Source organism: Rhinolophus ferrumequinum, chromosome 24 (assembly GCF_004115265.2).
Source record: "Rhinolophus ferrumequinum isolate MPI-CBG mRhiFer1 chromosome 24, mRhiFer1_v1.p, whole genome shotgun sequence".
NCBI lineage: Eukaryota > Metazoa > Chordata > Mammalia > Chiroptera > Rhinolophidae > Rhinolophus > Rhinolophus ferrumequinum.
This window is the reverse complement of record NC_046307.1, coordinates 30,496,228-30,520,843: the sequence shown is the minus strand read 5'-3', so window position 1 is coordinate 30,520,843 and position 24,616 is coordinate 30,496,228. Positions and strand designations below refer to the sequence as shown.

Below are 24,616 nucleotides of genomic sequence, written 5' to 3'. Positions count from 1 at the left end.
TGGCCAGAGATCCATAATTTGCCCTGATTTAGGTCACAGAATTTTAGATCTGGAAGGAACTTTAGGCATCACCTAGTTTGACACCTTCATTTTTCATGTGAGATAACTAAGAGACAGGTAGAAGCTATAACTTGTCCACCTCCCTCTACTCCCCACCTCCCATCCCCCCCCCAAGAAAAAAATCACACAGCTAATGTTCAAAACAATAAAGCAAAACCGGTTATTGTTCTTACGTAACTCATGATATAGTTTTCATCTGCAGAGTTCCAGTAATGATGTCTTATTTTCCAGAAACCAAGGGTTTCCCTAGAATGCATCTCATATTTTCCACTGATCTGAGGTTCATTCCCCAGGAGCAGACCAAGAGAGAAGGATTCTTTAGCAAGTGATAAGCAAGTAGAGGAAATAAGACAGGGAGTGGGGAGGGGGTAAACTGAATAAGGATGAGATTTCAAGCAAAAGCCATTGAGAGAATAAGTTTGAGCTTGATTCCACGAGGATCTCTGAACTATAAATTGCTTGTGAGTTGTCCTATTCCCACGAGGCAATCATTGGTTAATGGGTACCGTAGAGGCTGCGAACACTCCAGGTATTCCCCAATGACCCAAGATACCCCAGTAGTGCAGGGGTGGTATACTGAAGAGTTTGCATACAGGTACTGGCCATAAAAAGTCAATCCAAAAAAGTGTGTGTGTGTGTAATACAAAAATGATCTGAGGGGATTTGGGAGGAGAAGTAGCATTGACTTCTGTATGCCTTTACTAACAGAGGAAAACACATAAATTAACTGTTTGAAGGTATAGACCAGAAATTCCTACTACAAGCTAATTATTTATTTAAAGTTCCTTGTTTTATATGTAAAAATCATACAATTTTGTATTTTACTTTAGTCTCTCAATGATTGCTTGAGGGTCTTTTTAAATCTGTTTGCTATCTTCAAACTGTTTTAACGGATAACTGATTTTTTTTCCATCTTTAAACTTTAGCTTTCGTTTGTCTACCATCACTCTCCCACTCTTCCTTCTTCCCTAGTAGAACTTCAGTTTTAGTCAAAATAACATCTTAACGGTTTTATTTTCTTACATCCTGTTTATACTTCCATTTCCATATAGAAGGATGGAAGGGGGCAGCCAGCTCTTGGTTTGCCACATGCCTCAGGTTCCCAAGAGGGGGAAAAAAAATTAGATAAGTATCCCTTTTACCGTTCAGGTTTCTTACAGTAAATTCTTAAGTGCTTTTCCAGTCTAATTTTAAAAGAATCCTTGATACAAGTTTTCTTCCCCAAGTCAATTCAAGTTCACACTAAGATTAAAATGATCTATGATGTTATGCCATTCCCTCCAAACACTCTTGTGCCCCTTTGCATATAGAAAGGACATGAAAGACCTTCACAAATCTCCAGCACCATTTCCATGATGTGACAAGTGTTTTGTTTGCTTTCTTTCTAGTAAAGATCTAACAGTATTTTCCCATGAGTGGGTCTTTTTTTTCCTCTTCCCTATTGCTCCTTAATCCATGACTCACCTTTATTTTTCAGGTTTCTCTGTGGTTGTTTTCACGCCACCACTGCAGAATTGAGTAGCCTGCAAAGCCTAAAATATTTACTATCAGAAAAAGTTTGCCTATCTCTAATCAAAATGATGTGGCAACTATAGCACACCTGATGAATGATCCAAAGGTGACTGGATCCCAGGGTATCCTACATCTGTCTACATAACTTGAAATTCACATCCTAATATTAATGTTCTCCACTTCTTGGCTGACTTTGCCAGCCATTTATCTCTTGACTTTAGCCAGACACTGATTTGCCAATGAAGAAACTTGCCTCAAACTTTCCCATCACCCAGTAATAACTGTATTAATGATAGGGTAGGTAGGTAGGTAGATAGAAATGAGCAGGAGAAGGAGAAACTTAGCCACGCTTACAAAGCCCCATGCTGCAGCTCCTACTTGGGTCCACACCCCTGGCAGCTGCCAGCAGGACTCCAGGCTCACAAATACCCTTAAATCAAAGAGGTATGTTGTTAAAAGTCAGAGAAGAGGGGAACCATCCTGCTTGTCAGGACCATCAATACCTTACTAGTTCAACAGGATTCCAGGTTTTCACATACCCCTAAGGGGTGTGTTTATACATGTCCCTAAATCAAAGGGTTGTGTTTATACATGTCCCTAAATCAAAGAATTGCATTGCTAAATGCCAGACCAGAGGACTAGGCACCTCAGGGAGAAAGATGAGAGAAGGGAGAGGGGAGACAGTTCTACCCATAGAAATCCAAGCCTTCGTACAATGTAAGGTGGGGCTGCTTCCCTCTCTTCGGCCAGCCCGCTCCATGTCTCAGAGTGTACTCTCTTACTAATAAATTTCTGACTGTTTTATGCTGCACAAACTGTCTCTTGATTGAATTCTTTCCTTCAAGAACAGAAGAGCCGAGGTACAGCGTCATTTCCCAGTAACAATAATGTACTACCTGTCCTTCAAGGTCCATTTCAAAGAGCATCCTTTTAGTAAAGGCTTTCCTGTTTAATTCCAACCAGTTGTGATCTCTTTCCTGCAATCTCCTTGGACTGTGCTCTTCTTAGTTTATGCTTTACTTGCAACATTAATATTCTGTTGCTTAAAGTAGGCATTTTTGCTATCCTCTTCAGCCTGCTAAAATTTAGCTCCTGAGGGCGCGAACATTGTCTAAGTCATCTTCCTGTGTCCTGCAGAACCCAGCACGTTTCTACGTGCAAAGATGTTCAGTATATGCCCTGAATTGCTGAACTAGACTTCGACACCCTGTGTCATAGAGATGATCCTATTGTCTAATGCTGTTCAGGTTTACCTCATATCTGGATGCGGATCATTCACTCACACTTGTGACTTCTGATGATCGTAGATAGTTCAGAGTTAGACAGCACTCACTTCATGCTAAACTAGGAGAGTATATCTTATCAAACTTGGGCAGATTGTTCCTGCCTGAATTGTTTGTAGTCAGAGATTCCCAAATGTTTGCAGACCACCTACGTTATTTTTGTAAAATCCATGTACCACATGCTCTGCTATTTTATCAATATTTCCTTGAATTTACATACCTTTAAATACATGTCCTTAAAAAGAAAGGTGATATTACTACCTTTGGAATTCTAACTGATATTATTGACCATACATGGAATATATCCATAATGAAATGATAAAAACCAGTGATTTGCATCTGAAGACTTATGCCTCTCAGTTAAAATGGGCAAGGAACAAGTCATAGAGGAATGTAAATGGCATCTTGGCATCAAACTGAGATATTTTGTGACTTAATCAGGATAGAAAGAGAGTTGATACAAATTGTGATGCTCTCTTATTTAAACCTCTGTCCATGAATATCCAAAATCATCTCTTGAACTGTCAAGGGCCTACATGCCAACTTCTAGATAAAGTGTATATTTGGAGCATACCAAATTCCCAAAGTTCTTATTGCTTTTTGTTGATATATCATTGGCTCCAACAGCTAAATCTCCTAATTCTAAACTCCCATTAAGATAAATTATATCTAGAAAAAAAACAAACAATCCAATTAAAAAATTGGCAGAGAACCTGAATATATATATATATATATATATATATATATATATATATATATATATTTAATTTTATTGGGGTGACAGTTGTCAGTAAAGTTACATAGATTTCAGGTGTACCATTCTGTAATACACCATCTATATATCACATTGTGTGTTCACTGCCCAGAATCAGTTCTCCTTCCATCACCATGTATTTGATCCCCTTTTCCCTCATCTACCACCCCCTTTCCCCCTTACCCTCTGGTAACCACTAAACTATTGCTTGTGTCTATGAGTTTTTGTTTCTTCATTTGTTTGTCTTGTTCTTTTTTTGTTTTCTGAAGAAGATACATGAATGGTTAACAGATACATGGAAAAGTGCTTGACATCACCGGTCATTAGGGAAATGCACATCAAAACCAAAGTGAGATACCAGCTCACCCCTATTAGAATGGCTATCATCAAAAAGACAAGAGATAACAAATGCTTATGAGGATGTGAAGAAAAGGGGACCCTTGTGCACTGTTGGTGGGATTGTGAACTGGTATAACCACTGTGGAAAACAGTATGGAGGTCCTCAAAATACTAAAAATTGGACTACCATATGACCCAGCAATTCCACTTCTGGGACTATATCTGAAGGAAACAAAAACACTATGTGAAAGAGGTTATCTGCACCCCCATGTTCATCGCAACATTATTTACGATAGCCAAGATGTGGAAACAACCTAAGGGTCCATAAACAAATTAATGGATATACAAGTTGTGATAGACACACACACACACACACACACACACACACACACACACACACACACAATTCAGCCATAAAAAGAAAGAAATCCTGCCATCTGTAACAACATGGATGGACCTTGAGGGCATTATGCTAAGTGAAATGAGACAAAGACAAATACTGTATGATTTAACTGATATGTAGAACCTACAAACCACCACCACCAACAAGCTCATACAAAAAGAGATCTGATTTGTGGTTATCAGAGGCAGGTGACGAGGGAGGGAGAGTTGGTTGAAGGTGGCTAAAGGTCCACATTTCCAGTTGTAAGGTAAATAAGTACTAGCGATGTAATGTACAGCATGGTGATTATAGTTAATAGTGCTGCATAGCATATTTGAAAGTTGTTAAGAGAGTGATTCCTAAGAATGCTCATCACCAAGAAAACACTTTTTTTTAATTTATATGAGATGATAGATGTTAACTCAGTTTATTGTGGCAATCATTTCACAATATATGTAAATCAAATCATTATGTTGTACAAGTCAAACTTATGAAGTGCTATATATCAATTATACCTCAGTAAAGCTGGGAAAAAATTACACTTAAAACAATAAACATTGGTAGATATTGGTTTATGGGTTTTCTGGCCTGAAAGAGACTCTCTTTATCTTATGGAGCAAAGGCTGCATTCTATGCCAACACACACCACATCCCTCTCAAGGAACACTGCCACTGACAGTTCTTGATCATTTATTTGAACTTAAAACCAAATTCATCTTCTCAAGAATTAGGAACAAAACATATCTTCATGCAGTTTCTATTATGAGAGAATTATGTTAAAACAAATAGAAGAAAAGAGTGTGTATTAATAGCTATTCTTTAGGTTTCCAATTAAAGAAAATATTCATTCTGATACTTTGACTAGTTCTTCTCTATTCCTCCTTTTCTTAAGAGAAGCTTTTTTAAATCACAAAATCTTTGACACTTCAGGAAACTGTGAGATGGGGATAATGTTAGAACTCACCTCATACTATTTTGTGAAAATTAATGAGGTGCAGAGAGGTTAGAATATAAGTGTCAGGAAAGGTCATTTAGTATCAACAGTGACTTACGTGTTATAGTTAAATACCAAACAAAGTTATATATTTATTAATGAAAATTATATGTTAACATCTAATTAAGAAACTATCTTAATATTACTAATGTGGGCAGTATTTTATATAATTGCTTAGACAGCAAAAAGATTGTTGTAAAATTCATTTATTCAACAAATATTGATAAAGACTTACTGTAGGTAAGGGGAGCTTATGCAATTTTTGACATTAATATTGTAATATTTTTCAGTTCAGAAATATTCAATTATTAAGAAATAATTTAAGTTCAGAAATATTCAATTATTAAGGATCTTCTATCCCTAGTTGTAATTTAATCATGTTGATAATTTTATTAAATTTTTCTGTTGATCTTTGCATGTATTTACATATGTTTATTCAGTTACACCATGATTATATTTAAATTTTTCAGGGTGATTGTTTAACACAGGAATATGTGATTTGCTAAAATATAAGTACTAATCATCTACCCTTGACGTGAATCTGAGAGACAAGATACCCTAGAGTCATCTATTCATTCTTATCAGCTAGTTGCAAGGACATTCATGTAAGACCATAGAGTGAGTCCAGGTCCCTCTTCTGGTCATATCCAAGTCCTGTGTCACAAAGTCTTTATCAAAAAAGATACGGTTAGTCATAACACTTATTCTACCTGTGGTAGACATCCGTAGTTTTTATCTGTTCAGCATCCATTCCTCATCTTTCTGGTACCAGCACATCAACCATCTCTCTTTGGATAATTATTCCTCAGTCGTTCATAGTCCACATGGTTTGGATATGGTTTCCCCAGCCTCAGGACCAGGAGTGACAACCAGCCACCAATCAGAGCAAGTGCTAGGTTGAAGATGGAACTATGATCCAAGACCCCACAGAGTGTCCTGCCTTATAGTTTTGGTGGAGTTACTACACTGCTAATCCTCTCAGGATCGCTAAACTTAAACCATAGGATAGTAGCTGATGGTCATCTTTAGAAGATAGCCTGTCTCTGAGAATGAAGCCAACGTTCATCAAATACAATTACCAGATGAAGTAGTTTAAGCCTCTGAATCCACATGTCCTCGAAGCTGAACACCCTTGTTCAATTACATGATGTGTAATATTCACTGTAGCTTGTTTGGGTTTGTTTCTTGTCACTTTCAACCCCAAGAACACTGAACGATACACTACCAACGAATACACTTCAAAGAATTAAATGACTAAGTGTTGGTGTTTATAGCAAAGTGAGCAAGCTCGTAAGCAAACACTCAATGAATATTAGCTACGAATAGTCATTGTCATAATAATTTATCAATTACTGAGTGCTTCATACAGTTTAGGTAAATGCACTGAGCTGGGAAAACAATAAAAATACGAGTAATAGTTGCTTGTAGAATTAGCAAATGGAGATGTTTCCAAAGGGGGTGGAAACAAAAACAAAACCAAAAAAGACACTCCAACTGGCTTTAGCGGCGTACAAGTAGGCAGAAGCTAACTTTGCCTGAGAGACCTAGAGCTTTTTAATACCTTCCCATGCCAAGTCTTCTAACTGTTGGAAGCCCCTTGACATAATATAAAGCAGATTAAAATGTACTTTCCCCATATAAATTTTAAATTTGTATAATTTAGACATAGTATTACATTTTATAGTCTTTTAATTAATCAATTGATTTCAACATTGCCATTTGCTTTTTAAAGATGGAGCCAATATGTACATTTTTGAGAACTTTTATAGGCCCTCAAAATGCCTGTAAATCCTGAACTCTCTAACTTGGGCCCCTAGTAGATAAATAATTCTGGCAGAAGGGTATCAGAAAAGGACTCAGTGTTGTGGCCTACATTTTGGAAAACTCCATTTTACACCTCCGGTTACCTATCTTTGGCCACTTCTCAATGGCAGAGAGATTTTGAAAAATTATTTTTTAGGACCTTCAATGTCACTGCTTATACATCACTTTTACTTATATTTATAAGGTACACCTCTCCTCCCCTTCAGGTCTTGAGAAGCAGTAGGTAAAAGGACTTTTCTCCCATTCTGTCCTCTCATAGCATGAGGGATGTAGTGTTTCATTACTCCTGAGATGGTGCGTGAATGGAATTCATATCTCCACAGTGTCAGAGCTTAGGTAACGTCCTTGTCTGATCATTTTACCTCCATTTAGAGCATCAGCCACTTTGTTTTGTACTTTGAAGCACACTTTCTCTACTCTTGAAGATCGATTAATTTGAGGTGATGCTGAAAGGTATACTTCAAAAGGTGTTGAGTAACTCCAGCTCTCAAAATTTCCCATTGGTCATTTGATTGGTAAATCCAATCTCTGTTAGGCTCAGAGATCCTTCGTCTGGACTAAGATTTTATTTCTGTTATATTTACTCAGTGGGTGAGACAAGCTGAGGAGATAAACGTAAAGGAATTTTATTTATAAACTTACACAGTTATCAGGAAGGCCTGAGTCCTTTAATATTTTCTTATAAACTCTATAATCACATAACTACTTAATCTCTGCTTCTCTGTCCTCATATATAAAATGGGGATAATAATAGTTAACATTTTATAGGCATATTGTGAAGATTAAATATGTTCATTTATAGGTATAAAACATTTGGAAGAGCATCTGACATATTGATATTTTTATTTTTATTATTACATGTTATATTTTTAGTTAAAAATTACATTGATTTATATGTCATCAGGCTGATTGTTGTCAAGAATTTTATGGAAACTCTGGCTTAATGTTAGTGCCACGTGCTGAAAGAGAAACAGTGGGCATAGAATTCACATTTCTAATTCTGCAGAATAAAACCTCATTAAGCCATAAGCCCATAATTTGGATTTATGGTAATTCAGGAGTAATTTTATTTTCCAGTGTCTGTGAAGCAAGGTTTGCCAGACAAATAAATAAAAAGTGTTTTTGACTAGCATAAAGGGAAAAAAGTATTTGATAAAATTATACTCTAGGAATATTTTTTAGCACATGAAAATAAATAAAAGTACATTCATGTATAAGATACATGGAGAGGTTACTTTAAAATGATTCTTCTGTGGATATTACAGTAGGTTCTGGAAGCCATATACTTGGCAACACTTTATTAGTAATTAGTAAATCTCTGAAATTGTATGTACTGGAAGTAATAAACATATATTTTCTTTCTATATATTATTTGACTGTCTCCCTACTCCAATATTAGGGAAATTTCTGCACGCTACTTAACAAGACCCCAATCAATATGCAAAGCTAAGATTGCTATTCATTTTTCAAAAAGAATAATAAATACAAATGTTGAAACAATTTATATGTTAAATAGGTAACCCGAGTTCCAGGAGAACCTCCTCCAAAATCATCTTTGTTGATGCTTCACCAACAGCAGGAGTTTAGGGAAGGTGACCTGGCACCTGTGGGCATATCCCATCCTTATTCTTTAGCTGGCAAAAGGCCATGATATGGAATGCCACATTATTCCCCCTTCCAATTGAATTATATTCCTAGGAAGGGTATCAGGGTGGCAGACGGACAGAATGACTTACATTTTGAATGTTATACCATGAGCCTGTAATATCTATTCAAAAATTTTAAACCTTTTTAAGGATTTAATACAGTTGACTAGTCTTTCTTTTTCAAAATATCCTCGTTCCTTGGCTTTGATCACACCACGGGAGTTTTCCTCCTACCATGTGGGCCAATCCTAATTTGCTTCTTCTGATGACTGTAATTGTCCTTCACCAGAAGGTCCCCTATTCTATTCTGTTCATCTTCCCTGGATAAGTTTCATATATTCCCATGATTTAAGTTGTTTACATCCTTGGAATCATCAAATATATACTGATTCATTAAAACATATGTATTAGGTTTCTACTTTGGGCACTGAGTACTGGAATATAGCAGTTACAAAACAGACAACAATTTCTTTTTTTAACTTTCATTCCATGTGGGAAGATAGAATTACAGTGGGTAAAATAAAATATGCTATATAGTGATACATTCCAAAGAGAAAAATTAAAGCAGAGAAGGGAAATGAAAGTGTCAGGATGGAACATGGAAACTGTGTATTAGTGCCAGCTCACCCTTCAGTTCTGAGCTTCAAGTGCATATGTCAAAACGTCCAGTGCACCATGAATAGCTAGCCTAGGTAAGAACCTAAACTTATCATGACCCAGACTGAATGTGTTGTCCCCATCAGCTTTCTTCTGCCACGACCATTGAGCTGCAAAAACCAGAAATGTATGAATCATCCTTGAATTCTTCTTTCTCGTTCCCCATATCCCATCTGTCACAAAGTTGAGCCAGTTCTCCCATATAACTCCAGCCATTTTTCTCCATCTTCACTGTCACTGTCCTAACTCAAACCAAAATTATCTCTCATCTGGATTCCTGCAATAAAAGATCCCCTCCAGCCACTACCATCCTCCTCCAGTGTCGTAAAACTCAAACGTCCTGTCACTCCTCTACTTCAGCAGATCAGTGGTCCCAGATTGCTGCTGCCAGCTTTCCAAGGGCATTACTCTTAGAGCCTCTCTTACCCTTGTTCTCTAGTCTTCCTGTTCTTCCTTCATTCTTCCCTCATGCCATGCTCTCTGTTATCCAGGATATTTGCACATACTGTTTCTTCTCCCTGCAACATTCATCCCCCAACTCTTCATCAGGCTAATACATCTTTCAGATCTCAACTGAAGAATCACTTCATCGGGCAAGCTTTACCCAAATCCTCAAACTGAGTTATCTGCACCAATTATGGATTCCTAATATCCTATGTTCCCCCACTTCACTGTACATGCTACATCTGTTATTACTTCTATCCTGGCTCTTTCCCACGCTGGAATATAAGCTCCAAGTGGATAAGGACCATGTCTGCCTTTACAATACATCACCAGAGTGCTTATAAAAACATTTGACCTAGAGTAGGTGCCCAATATATTTTTACTAAATACATTAATAGATATTATAGCAAAGACTAATAGCAGATGGCTAGTGACTGTTTTTACTTGACATTTATATGCTTCATACTCAGAGATGATTTTGAATCATGATCTCCTAAGAGCACTTAACATTTTGCCTTCTCATTGTACATCTGGGATCATGGAGGTTGCTCTCTAACCACGGACACATCTGCAGTTTCTAGCAGTACTCTCACGTGCATATTACGCTTCCTGTTTTTACATTCCTAGGCAGCGTTATCAGCAAAGTCTTCCAGAGAGATGTCCTGGTGTTGATTCTGCTGTACAATAAAGACTCGCTTTAGGTATAAGCTGATCTCAGGTTTTACAACTAGTAGGAATCTCTCTTCAATTCTATAAGTTACACCTATTGGTAAGAGATATCCCTGAGATGTTACCACATAAGGAAAATAAATACTCTTTTATCTTTTCCCCTTTTGATTGCTGCTTGGGTCTTGAATACATTTTCTTCATCACTTTACCTTAATTCCCTGTAATGTCCCTGTAATGTCTGATCTTCTCTTCTCATTAATCTATGATAATTCCACCAAATTTATGTCCACTCAGTCTTTATAGATTAATGCTATTAAAACTGTGTTTGCTTTCCTGTCTATTCATTGAAAATTTGCTAATATTTATTAATCACATGCCAAATGCTGCAAGTAAGTCTATGTCATTCTACAACAATCCAGTAGAGAAGGTACTATTGTTATTTTCATGTTTATGAGGAACCTAAGGTTTAGAGAGGTTAAGGGACCTGCCCGAGTCACAAATTTGAAGCAAAATTTGAACACAAAGGTAGGCCTCTAGTTCCTTTGAAACTTTCAGTTTGCGTTGTGCTATTGTTTCACTTGTCGGCATGTAAGTTTCTTTTAATATGTTGCCTTCTTCTCCCTTAATTTTCTGTATATAGTAGACTTTTAACAAATACTCTTTAATCGTTCACTGGGCCATCATCATCATCATTTTCAGTGGATGACAGTATTTGTGGTTTTGTTCTGTTTTCCGAATTTTGTTCTTTTCAACCCAAACTGCAGTGAGCCTAAGTAAGAGGGGCAGGTAGTGCAGAAAGTTCAAGGAGGGTAACAGGGTCAGAAGGAAAACCCTGTTTTGAGGTGTTTTCCAGAGAAAGAGAAGGCTTTACCAGTTGATTTCCTGGGGTATAAATGTTAACAGTCTAAACTTTGTTTTCTCTTCAATACACTTAGCTTGTATAAAATATTCCCACTGTGTATAAGAGTTAAAAGAAAGAGGCAATTTTCCTTGGCCATAGGGACACATTTTGATTACTATAACTCTTAACCCAAGTAATTACAAATAGGAGAGTTACAGATTTCATATCCACCTCCACCTCCGCCTCCACCTCATCTCTCTGTCACACACACTCCTACAAAGCCTCCGCAGCCCGGTAGAACGGCCAGGCCGGAGTTCAGCACTGTTTAAGTGCTGTTGGCCCTGTCTCTAATCCAGAAACACCCTTACTCGGTGAAGGCACACAGCTCTCCTTCCTGCTCGCCTTCCATCCCAGGGGACCTGTCCGCTTCCCACGTCCCAGCCCTCAGGCCTCCGCACATCCCTTGGAGTCATCACCCCAAACTGCCCCAGAAGGAGCCTCTGACCTAGGCAGGGAAGGTTGTCAAGTGGTAAATGGGTCAAGAGTGCAGCTTGGACCACTACCCTGAGGAGTGCTGGGTGCTGCGGAGACCGCAAGCCTGCCGAGCGACACCTGCCCACGGCCCCCTACCCTGGACACGTTCGCCACATCCTCTGACACCTCCGGGCCAGCCTGGGGCGGAGCGCGCCCCCCTCCTCCCGCAGCAGCCGAGGGCTCCTGGGGCAGAGGGAGCTATGCGGCAGCGACCAGCCTGCAGCCTGCAAGGTCCTGGACCTGGCAGTCCAGGCAGTCTAGTCTAATGGTTAGGGACGCTGGCTTTGGAGTCCAATCCTGCTTCCACCTCTAGCCACCTGGGTGACCTTGGGCAAGTTCCTTCCCTTCAGCGCGCCAGTTTCTAAATCCATAATGTGGGGAAATTGAAGTGAAAGCTAAAGTAGAATTATTTTAAGAATGAATGATGCACTCCTGGCACATAGTAGGTGCTCAGTTAATAGTAAGGATGATTAGTAGAAAGAGTTAGAAATTAAGCTTTGGGGTCCAGAATGTAGGTTTGAGCTCTGACTTTTCCAGTTATTCACAGAGGAACGGGGGAGGGGTAGTGAGAACACCTGCCCTCCACCCCCCTCCACCCACGTTCTAAGATAAACTGGGGAGTGCCCCGAGAGCCATTCGTACCGGCTCCTTCAAACAGTCTGGATGCCCCGAGCCTGGTGGCACCTCCAGGCGCCCGCGGCACGTCTCTTTCCCTCGGGCAGAGGCAAGATTCCTTCCGTGAATGAACTCCCTCCCTCTCCAGTCCCCGAGCGCGCTCGCTGTCTCCTCTGGGTCCCGGCAGCCTAGGCAAGCTTGATCCAGCCTCAGGCTGGAGGGAAGAGGCAGCCTCGGGGTATGCGAGTCCCTCTCAGCCCCGGAACAGAGAGAGAAGACGAGGTGGTGCGGAGACCACGAGAGAACGCGGTGCCCAGGGCGGCCCCAGAGCTCCTTCCTCATTTTGCCTGCCTCCTAGGGACTGCTCTGGCGTTTCGAATTCCGAGGCACGGCCCCTGAATAACCGAGTGTTCTTCCCCGCCACGCGCCCTCCCAGCTGGGGCAAGGGCGGCGGCGGCTGCGGCGGCGGTGGTGGTGGTGGTGGCGGTGGCGGTGGCGGTGGCGGCGGCGGTGGCGGGGGCGCTTGCTCCGCACGCGGTGGAGTGGGCGGCGAGTGCAGGCCCGCGAGGTACAGAGGAGCGGGCGGCGAGGCGGGCATAGGTGTGTGTGTGTGTGTGTGTGTGTGTGTGTGTGTGTGTGTGCGCGCGCCTGCACGTGCGCACGGGTGTGCGTATGCTCTGAGGGGGCGTGGGGGCCCGCCAGGCGCATCCCACTCGGCCACCTGCCCTACCTGCACCGTGTCAACGCCCAAACCCTCTTGCTCCCTGCACCCACGCTAGGGCTCTTGCCTCCCGCATCCCCCAGTCCCCCGCCCCTACTTCCTATGAACCCCCCCAATCCAAACCCCACCCTCCCTACTAATAATTTCCCGCTGCAGAATCAGACTGAAACCTGGAGAGACAGCCTTGCCTTTTTGCTCTCGTCGCCTCCCCCACCTCCTCCTGCTATAAATAATCGGGACTAGCGGGTCAGGCACGTCACACCGCGAGAAATCGGGACCCCGAGGTTTTCTTCTCTGGGAATAGGGAGCAAAGGGTGAGGAGCAGGAGAAAGAAATCGCTCATGAGTAGTGAGGAAAAGCTTGCTCCTTGACTCCTAGAAAAGACCGAGCAGCATTTTATTCATTTCTTTTTCTGGCTTCCTTTTTTATTTTTCAGTGTCTTTTTTATTCCCCACGGCTCCCCCCACCCCGCCCCAAATCCAACGGATTGCTCAGCACTCCTCCCATTGGTTTATTTTCTCTTTTCCCCTTCAATTCCTGCTCCCACCATCCCTTCTCCACCCCCCCCGCCCCCCCTCGCCACACAACCCCCACCTCCAGCACCCATCTTTTCCCAGGCAGGGGATGCTATCTGCTGAGGAAATAAAGTTCAAACTCCTCTCCCATCTGCTTGCTGAGACCAGAAGTGGTCTCTCAGCCACCCATCTTCCTCTCGCACTCCACACCTGCTGTCCCTTAAATTTATAATCTGGATTTGTACATTTAGAGGGGACACACACACACACACACACACACACACAACCTACAACCCGCGAGGTGCAAAACTGCCTCCTGGAACTACCAAAACTTAACCAGCCACTCTAGTTGATTTTGTCTTAACGAAAGGACAACAAAGATTTTTACTCTGAGTCCTCGCTGACTTTTTTTATAGTATTCAAATATGTATATATTATACATGTATATGTTTTTCCTTTTCCCCCTTTAATTTCCTTTTTTTTTCCCCTTTGCAAGAAAATCTGCTTGGTCCCAGGCAGCCGCTGCTGCTCCTTTGATGTTTTGGTACGCCGTGCGCATGCGCCTCACATTAGAATTACTGCACTGGGCAGACTAAGTTGGATCTCCTCTCTTCAGTGAAACCCTCAATCCCATCAAAAACTAAAGGGATGTGGAGAGTCCGGAAAAAGGGCTACTTTGGGATTTGGTCATTCCCCTTAATAATCGCTGCTGTCTGTGCACAGAGGTAAGTGTGCCCAACGTTTCTCTTTTTCCTTTCTCACTTTGAAGGGCTCTGTCTGCATACCTCTGTGAGCCGGGATCTGTAGTGAGAATCAGATGCTGAAGACGCTGTGCTTGCTGCTTTATTGATGCCTGTTTATTGTCTTTTCTTTCTTTAGTGTCAATGACCCTAGTAATATGTCACTGGTTAAAGAGACGGTGGATAGACTCCTGAAAGGCTATGACATACGTCTGAGACCAGATTTTGGAGGTAATGGGGTTGCCTTGGAAATAAGAAACAGCCCAGCTATAGCCTTTCTTTTTATAAGCTGTCTTTGGAGCTTTGCATTCGCTGTCTTCCTTCTCTCTCATCGTGGTGCCTGTGGTTTATTCAATGTGTCTCTGTATTACCATATTGAGAAACTGAGCCAAACTTAAGGTGATTTGTTATTATCCAGCCCTTAGATGGTCTTTCATTGAGACCCTCTTAGCGTGTGCTGGTGATTGCTGTTATAAATCCTTTGCTTCACTGTCTTTGCCTCGTTCAGATACAAATCTTTTAAGTTTAGTTAATGGTGTGCCCACAGCACCGGGCTTAATGAAGGCAGTCATGAACATATTTGAGGACAAGATGTGCAGACAATTGGTTGAGAAGTGGCATTAACCCCTGTGCCCGCCTACTTTGGAAGAGTTCTGGCTATGTTTTAAAGTGACTGGTGTCTGGATATTATTCAGTCCCTGCATGGCATGGTGGGAAGGGAGGGCTGAGGGGCTTGGAGGATAGGGACGGTGGGAGGGGGGAGAAGCATCCAGGACCTCTCTCGCTGCAGCTTTAGATACCCTGATATGTCCATTTAATTTTGCTTCAGAATCTTAGGAAGCTCAAAGAGTTAAAACCTGCATAAAGAAGCAAGGGGTGGGGTGGGGGAGTGGACTGAGGAGGAAGGGGTTTCAACACAATATATGAGATTCCTTTGGGCTAGAGCAGTTCCTGTGTTCTGGTGAGTTGTGTGTATTCTTGTGCTGAGACATCTGCATATATAGACAGAGCTGGAATCCCTCCTCCATGAGGACATGTGTGTGCATGTTCAATACAGCATTTCATGGAGGAGCGCCTGCCACCTTTTTTTAAAAAAAGGAGCAGGGACTTGAAGAATTTGAGAGTGAGCAGTGGGGAGGGACTTGGGACAGAGTGTCCCATGACTGGGGACAACTCTTGCTAAGAATGAATGAAGTTCCGAGAAATCACGTGGCTGACCATCTTGGTTTGCAGGTCCACCAGTGGCCGTGGGAATGAATATTGACATTGCCAGCATCGATATGGTTTCTGAAGTCAATATGGTGAGTACTGAGGTTTATGGCTGGGTCGCTGCAAACCTTCATTTGGGGATGCAGGGGGAGAAAGTAGTCAGCCAGTGGGAATGGGGTGTGTCTGACCATATGTGTGAAGTGGGGGTGAGGGCAGGGCATTTTACTTTGGAATCCATTCTGTTTGTGGGTTCAGAGCCCGCTCTTTCTGGTCCCTAGGGATTTTTCCCATTTGGTTCTCATACTTGGGACTTGACATAAAGCAAGTAAAATGCATCACACATTCACATGCAAAACACAGCCACATGCAGGAGAGCCTCTGCAGAAGCCACATTTCCTAAAGTTCAATGGGAAACCCCTTTCATCAAGTTATTTTCTGGTTTGGCATGGGTATTCCGGGAAAGAAGGGAGGGTTTTGATTTGACATTTAACAAGAGAATGTAACCTACAAACTAAACTGTAGCAAAGAGGCTGAATACATGACCCGGTGATACTCATGTCCACTTGTTGCTCTCAGAGATGTCCTCTTTACAGCTGATGGCAAGCACTGCCCCCAGTTGCTCACTAGCTCCTTTAAGCCCCCAGACCACCAAAATAAATAAAATAAAAATTGACCACCCTTGTTTTCAAAAGGTGAACTCAAACTTTTGTGCCATCTCCCGTCGCTTCTGCAATGCTATTCACCGCATGTCCTAAGCTTTTACAATTTATGGATAACAGAACTCCTTACTGGCTACCTCCCTGGACTTGGGGCAAGGAAGGGCTAAGAGAAAAAGCCTCGATGTTCCCAACCGGGAAACACTTGTGGGGGGTTTGCTTCACGCAGGCGCGCCCCCTGCTGTCCATGTTGGGGCACTGCAGGCATACAGGACAGATTAGTGTCCCAGATACCCACACTTAGGCCATATCTCCAGTGACTATTCTCTGTGGTTTTGAAGTTTTCTCCTTTGGAAAAGTTCTTCTAGAAGCCCACATTTGAGTGTAAGGTCCCACTGTTACTTTCAATTCTGATAGCACACAGCCATTTCTCAGAAGATTGTGTTGTCTAGAAATGCAATGCACTGTTAAAGAAGAGGATGTAGTATGTAGAGTTTAATGCAAAATAGTTCTGAGCCAGCCATCAGGACTTGAAAGTCAGGACACTTACTAACTCAAGAGAGCAGAAGAACTCTGTAGTGGACACACTCTCAACATTACGCAAATATTCATATTCCCAGAATTCAAATATGAGGAAGCTCAAATAACCAGCTCCGTCCCCCTCTGCACTGTCCAAATATAGGTGATAATCTTGAAGCATCACAAGATTATGAAACATTTCATGACTACTGGAGGGAATATTCAGCTCTTTTAGTAATGTTTTAATGACGCGTATCTTCTTACTTCCAATCATTGCTCAAGTTTTTACCATTTAGCATATAAAACACAGATTAAAGACAATATTAGATGATTCAGAACCTCAGATTTCCCATACATTTTGAAAATCCCCTGTGTGAGTAGAGAATGTTTCTTTCTTGGGATACTATTTAATTTACCAGATATATAAATATTCACTTTTGTGGGATTTCAGAGGGATTTTAGTTTGTACTTGGAGTTTTACCATAAAAAAATTAAAGATGTTCTAATGTGGCTACTTCCTAAGTCCCAATTACTTGAGTATACACTATGCTGCTCAAAACAGTGATACAGAAATCAGGTGTGGTTCATTGTGTTCCTCACGTGATTGAATTAGACTCCTCGCTTTTGCATTTTTAATTATTTATGCTCTTTTCGCCTCCCAAATTTTATTTTACCACCTTCCTCTTTAGAGTGTCACAAAAGGGGATTTTATAGAAAAATTAAGAAATATTTAGTATCCGAAGAGACAATGATGAGATGAGGCGAAGTCGCTGCACTAGATTAGCTAATAGCATAGATGTAGTATATTCCAAATTGTTTAGAGTAGAAGAGGGTTGTGGTGTTTTTTCTTCTTAAAAGGTTTACCTGCATGCAGCATTTTGGAAAGGTATCTGAATTGGACACAGTGCCAAGACCTGCTAGTCAAAATATAGACCCAGCTAAGACAAAGTGTCATCTCTTAAGGTTATTCACTGATGCTGAAAAATCATGGGATGTTGAAAGTAAAAACAAATGTCAGGTTGTAAATAGGACAGTTGTGTAGAATTAATGATTAGAACCAAGTGTTGAAAACCCCATGCCAGATTCCTTTCTTAGCTTAATGCTGACACACAAGGGGACTTGTCCAGACACATTTTTACTTGTTGTAAAATAAACACTTATTTCAGCTAGCAATCTTAGTGACCTTAAGTTAATCCTTCAAAGAAAAATTTTGTGATATGGCTATTTTATTTAAATATGGTTATTTGATTCGAAGCAACAGATGGGAAATTCCGTCACTGGTGTCTACATAAAAGAAGATATTTATGGCATATTGCCCCCCATGTACAGGTCTTAAAGGATTAAGATTTTTGATTAGATTCAGTTTTGAAAGAATGTTTGATTGATTAATGAACCCTCAGAATTGATTAACATACACGTTTCTACCTTATTATTCTTTGTGTCCTACAACCTCTTATATCTGTAACTTTTATTATAGCAAATCTTCCTTTGAAGAATGGTAGGCACCGGACCATTTAAATGGTCATTGACTCATTTGTCCCAATAGAAAAAGGTCCTTGTCGGTGTGATGATCCTGGTAAATGGCAGAGCTCGGAAAACCCTGAACTGAGTCAGGAGTCTAGGATGCTTGTTCTGCTTCTGCTGCTCAGTCATCCTGAGGGAGTGACTCACCTGTTAAAGGGAACTGATAGTCCCACGGTTACCTATCTCAGGTGACCACCAGAATTAATGAAACGATATATGTGGAAGGTGCTGGTGTTCTATGAACATAGCTTATATAGAAGACTGAATACCAGGCTGTCACTCAAGAGACCCGGCATCCACTCCAGCTGCTACCCTAAGTGTGGTTGGGTCAGTAATTGGCACTGATAGGTCTCAGTTTCCTTATGTTTCAAGTGAAAGGGGATATGTTAAGTTGATTTCCAACTCGAAGTTATGTGTGTCTGGGGTTTGGTTTATTATAATAGCTCTGTAGGGTACAAAGAAGTTTTAGGAAACTTGGAAATCCAGCACAGACTAAGGAAATTGTGGAATTCCTATGTGTCATGCAGTTGTGAGTTCTTACTCAGGAGGGTGATGATGTTATCTTCCTCAGCTATGTGACTCAGGTGATGGTTGGCTCAATGCAAGATCTTTGGAAGAACATGGTCTCAATTAGATTGCTCCTGAGCAGAAAGCTTGGCTTTCGAATGAAATATTTTTAGATGTCTTGGTTAAATTGGCAGGAATCTCTTTGTTAAGATTGTTGATGAAAAGTGCGTTTTAAAATCTAAAATTGGCTCTGAGGATTATGGACTGAAATAGATTTCTCTTCATTTAAAGCAGATTCTTCTCCATCTTGAAACAACACATTTGCCAACCAAAGAGTAAAGCAGTATTTCACTTTTGAGGAAAGAGTTCTAGTAAACACATACACAAATTACCTTTTTATGGAATAGTGAATGGAGAAAAGTACTGCCTTAAAAAAAGAAACAAAACAGATGTTTTCTTGTATCACCAGCTGCAAAGTTTAAAATTCAATTCAACACAAATACTTATTTAGCAGCTACTATGATCAAGCCATGTGTTAGGCCTTAGGAACAGAGCAGTGAGCAAGACCCCATAAAACGTAATATATAGGTGGTGTTCACTAGTCTTAATTCTACCGCAGGCTTTTACTGTACTTATCCTTAGGGTACGTCTTATCTTTTCCTTAAAACTTTTTCTGAATATCCAATGAGTACCTGGTGGTCTATGCCTCCCATGGGTTCCTCCGTCTCTTGTAGACTACTACATCATCCATTTGTTATTTGGTATTTTAAGTTGCTGTATATGTTACATATCTATTCTGTCTTCCTAATTCATGTTTATAAAATACATATAGACAAAATTATTGTATCTCTCCCCATGCGGTTTTGACTGTATATAATTGTTTGTTGGATATTTGATTCCTGTAGAATGCCACAAATATTGAGTGAAGTACTTGTTTTTATGACGGTAATTTGTTAATATTCACAGACACATATATTTGGGGAAACAGAGTATAGATTCATAATCATAAATTTCAAGGCATTCACTATTTAAACCAACAAATGTAGAAAGAATCACGATATAGGATCATAAGTGCGTTAAAAGAGAAAATATATAGGGAAGATTGGAAATATAGAATACTGAGGTATTAAGTAGAAATTAGGTAGGTGAAGATGAGAGTTAGTAGTCTATGGATATGTTTTATGCAGAACGATGGCATATAGGAGAATGAGACAAAGAAAAAATAATTGAGATTACAGATTAGCATGTAGCTGAAAATGGCTAGATTTGGAAGAGGGAGTGAGGAGGTGAGCGTTGGCATTGAGGTCATGGGTGGTGATCAAATTATGAAGACAATTTTTGTGGTTTGCTGAAGAGTTTAAATTTTGTGACCCATGAAAGGATGTAAATAGAAGAATCACAAGAACAGATTCACACTTCAGGAAAATGCTTCTGAAATGTGGCGGGTGGATTGAAGTGGAGCAAGACCTAAAGTTGGGAAATAAGATGAAAACCCACTGCAAAAAATCCAGGAAGGATTGATGAACTAAGGCAAGGATGTAAAGGAGAAAACATAAAATCAGGGCATTTACAAGGTAGAAGTGACAGGACTGAGTGAAGCCTAGGTTTCTCATGGTGTCATTGACTGATACATAGAACATAGGAAAGACCGCCGAGTTGAGAAGGGAGTGGTGAGGGTGAGGCATGTGGGCATATGCTGAGTTCTATACACATGGAATCTCCAGAAGTCTAGAGTTTAGGAAGGAGTCATGACTAGACAGATGAACTTGCACATGTCAGCATGTATGTGGTACTACTTATTATAATGTATGGATGGGTACAATTAAAAACAGAATGTGATAAGACAGTTAAAAATGGAGATCTGGTGAGCACTGTGATTTAAGTGGTGGAACACTGAAAAGGAGCCCACTAAGGAGACTAAAAAGTAGCTAAGCAGCAGCAGAGAGTGAGTAGGGGAACCTGCAGATGATAATGTCTTCAAAGCTGAGGCACAAGAGAGGTTTTGAAAAAGTGAATGGTCAGCTGTTCCATATTAAACAAACAAACAAGAAAGGTAACTCCCTGAAAGCCCTTTCCTATTGGGACGTAAAAGACCAGGTCCTGGGACAGGAAGTAAACCCACCAGCAACAGCTTCGGGTGCAGGAGGCAACGTGTCCGCCATCTTGGAGTTGAGGAGCACTTTTATACATTATGTTTTGGAGAAGAAGATGTAAGTTGTTTTGGAAGAATTTACATTGGCTGCAGATAGGAGGGGGTTAGGATAAGGTGAAGCACGGGCAGGTCTTTGACTGGAGCACGTCAGTAAGGAAGAAATAGTTACTACTTTTGGTTGGTTACAGGCAACAATCTTGAAAGTCCCTGCGTATGTGGATTGTGGCCCGTCTAGTCGAAGCCCAGATGTAGACTCAGAGCTCCAACATACATTCAGGAATGTCAAAGGTCTTTTGTCAGCCAGCCCCCAGCTCTTAACAGTCTAACTGTTCTCTCTCTTTCTCTCCCTCTCTGGCCCACTGTAACTTAATTTAGGACATTTGAGAATTTTCTTTTTCGTGTCAGTCAGATGCCACAAGGATTAAACGAAACAAGTTCTGAGACATATTTCCCAGATAGAATAACAGAGCTCATTGGTAAGTGTAGCAAAAGGAGTTTTAGTGGTGGAAGCTATACTTTTGAAAATTTTGGATCCGAGGTGAAGTGGGGAGAGGGTAATTGAGGAAAGGAGTCATATAATTTGGAGGAGGAGTGTCTTTGAGAAGGGCATCGGTGGTGCATACAAAGTGGGCAGTGAGCTGGGGTGGCGGATAGGAAGCTAAAGTCTCCCCTGATTGAAGACCTCTGTATTCGGTGACATAGGAGGCGTTTTCTGTTGAGATTAGAGGTTGAAATTGGCCGCTGTGGAGAATGGGTACATGAGGTTACTTGGGACACACAGAAGGACAGCCAAGAAGCAGGAAGCATGGTGAAAGTGGCGTGAACACTCACTGACCATAGGCAGGCTTAACTCTGAAACATTATGCTTGGAAGCTCTCCTACCCAATTTTAGCAAGCTATTATGTTCTTTCCTTTTCCTTCTCTTCCTTCCCCTTTTCCTCCTCCTCTCGTATAGTGCCCAACATTTTCTACCATCATCGTAACACACTGTAACAAAATAACTATAGCTACTGCTTATTGAGGGCATAACTTGTGCAGGTACCATGTTGATGTGAGTTATCTCATCTAATCCTTCCGTAAACAGAGTGAGATGCCTACAAGCGACCTATTTCCAAATGAGGAACCTGAGGCCCAGAGAAGTTAAGTGACTGATCAAGGCCACAGTTACCCAATGACTGACTTCGCATTCTTCAACCTTAGCCATCCCACTAGACTGCAGTTGTGTATTTTGTTCAGAAATGATTTTGACAACACATTTCATAGATTATTAGTCTTAATTCTAGCTACGGATTATTTGAGAAGCATATCTACTTTTACTTATATAGCATTAACTATAATATACAAATCATATGCAAAATAGCAAACTAAATTTAAAAAGCATATAAATTGAATTTTTTAAAAAGTTTTATATATCAATTTGAGTCACATTTACACAGGTACTTTGTACTCTGTTTCTATCCTGATACTACCGAGTTTTTCCAAAATCAATTTACATTTTTGGATGACATAAAATTACTTTGAATCAGGTGGTTAAAAGAGGAATAAGAAAGTAGATGGTTTTGAGTTTTTAAAAGATAAAAACACCAGGTTTACATGTTGCTCCGCTTGTGTGTTTTATTTGCAAATATATGTTTTATTAAACAAGGAGAGAAATAGGTTTATATCATCCTATCCTTATTTATATGGAAAAATATCGGGGTGTCTTCAGCCCATTGGCTCTTGCTAATGCTCATTTTGTTAACATTCCTTCTGCATTTTTGCTGCCAAGTCTCATTTTCCTTGCTCTATAATTTGGCACCTACCACCTACTTACCTGCCAAGAGGTCTTAACTTAGAAGCAATTGTTTGGGCAATTGAAGATGAAATAACTTCTCTCCTCACACAATGGCAACAATTTAATGAAGTTTTTTGGCAAATCTGCATGTATCTTAGAAAAGCGATACATAAGTAATCCGTGGAGGAAGACCAGAGATTTTGAGGTGTGCAAATACATGGTCAGTGTCTGCATGCATCCCCAGTACCTGGTACAGAGCCTGACAGTTAGTAGATGTTCAACAAATATGCATTGAATGGATTTGTTAAATGAGTAATTGAGGGGCTACAGTGTGTCATGCTACCAGCAAGTGTTTATCAAATGCTAGCATAACCGGCAGGGTACTGGTTAGGCTATATTGTGGGAGGATATGAAATGGTTTTTACTTTTGAGCTAAAGCTCTCTCTAGAGTCGAGAAGAATTAATCTTGATTCCCTGATTGGAGAGGTGAGGGTTGATGGAGAGAAGAGTGTTTCAGATGGTGGGAGAGGAGAGTGGTTGTCTCTCTCAGAGGAATCAAAATAAAAGGTTGAGAACCAGGTTTTCACAATAATTCTCAGACTTTGCTGTGCAATAGAATCATCTCATTCTAGTGTTAATATTCGTATTTTCAGGGCGCATATTCAGAGTCTGATTCAGGGAGGGCGTTCAGGAATCTGCATGTGTGAAAGCCTTCACACGGGTTTGAGTTTTCTATGAAAATAAGGATACAATGAATAATGGAAAATTAAAGTCTGTTTTATTCTGCATATTTTTCTGCTAATGGGAAAAATATTGAATAGTAGGGCTGGTAATACAGATAAGTCCAAGGTGATTGCTGTTTTCTATTGAAACAGTCCCGTTTATTCTTACCTTCCAACTTCTAAAGCAGCAACATAGAAAAAGTAATGTTTTAGAGCATGTGCTGTTCATCCCCTCCAAGATAGAGTATTTGTTTTAAGATAATTATTAAATCTTCCTGCTTCTTAGGACTACAAGTTAACTGTATTGACAATCAGACAACTTACTTTTAAACAAATATATAAAAATCATCTTTAAAAATTGTCAGTTTTCATGAGGGTGTGGACATTTCATCAACTGTAGATTTTTCAAGAAATATTTTTTAACATTAATCTTAAGTGAAATGATTTATAGGGCATTTTTAAGACTATCATAAAATAAGAAATAGAAATGTGAAAAGGTTTTAAATATAAGTAAGTAGATGCCAGTTATTGACTTGTAAAATCTAATCACCATTCTGTGTACTTACAGTTGTTGAAGCCACCCTGATCCAAAAAAAAAAAGAAATTTAAGTACTTTTTGTGTTAGTTTTCTTTTTTTGATCTACTTACAGACAAAGAAACTTTAAGATTTATTTTGTAAATTCATACTTCTGTTTCTTTGGCCAAATGAGAGTTTGAGTTAATAGACTGAAGATCTCTTGAAGTGTTCTCTGGTTGACCAGTTTTGTAAATCACTCTTCTTTCACGAACTCACTGTTAAGCCAGCTCTCTCTTTCCACACTGGTGGGACTGATCCGCTAGGCTGTGTAAATTTGCATCCGGTTTATGTCTTGGAAGAATGCTCATAAGTGTTTACTTGAATCACACGAGTATGCCTGTGTGTCAAACCATTTTTTTTTAAGAGAATTCATTAGAGAGTGATACCCTTATTATTTGAAAAGTCAGGATAAGTACTTGCCAAATTTACAGATGAAAGATCTATAG

General features: G+C 40.3%; 1 protein-coding gene across 3 annotated transcripts in view; it reads left to right on the top strand.

The window, feature by feature from the left end:
* The first annotated feature begins 13,057 nt into the window (after positions 1–13,057).
* GABRB2 (gamma-aminobutyric acid type A receptor subunit beta2) overlaps positions 13,058–24,616 on the top strand; it is a 210,023-nt gene continuing 198,464 nt past the window's right edge. The window contains exons 1-4 of one of the 3 annotated variants that reach the window (XM_033096468.1): positions 13,058–13,122; positions 14,287–14,515; positions 14,670–14,761; positions 15,764–15,831. In XM_033096468.1, the coding sequence (XP_032952359.1) occupies positions 14,439–14,515; positions 14,670–14,761; positions 15,764–15,831 (237 nt within the window). In that variant the 5' untranslated portion in view covers positions 13,058–13,122; positions 14,287–14,438. Of the gene's footprint in view, positions 13,123–13,572; positions 13,590–14,286; positions 14,516–14,669; positions 14,762–15,763; positions 15,832–24,616 lie in introns of those variants that run through there. The other 2 variants (XM_033096466.1, XM_033096467.1) reach the window with 2 other exon arrangements.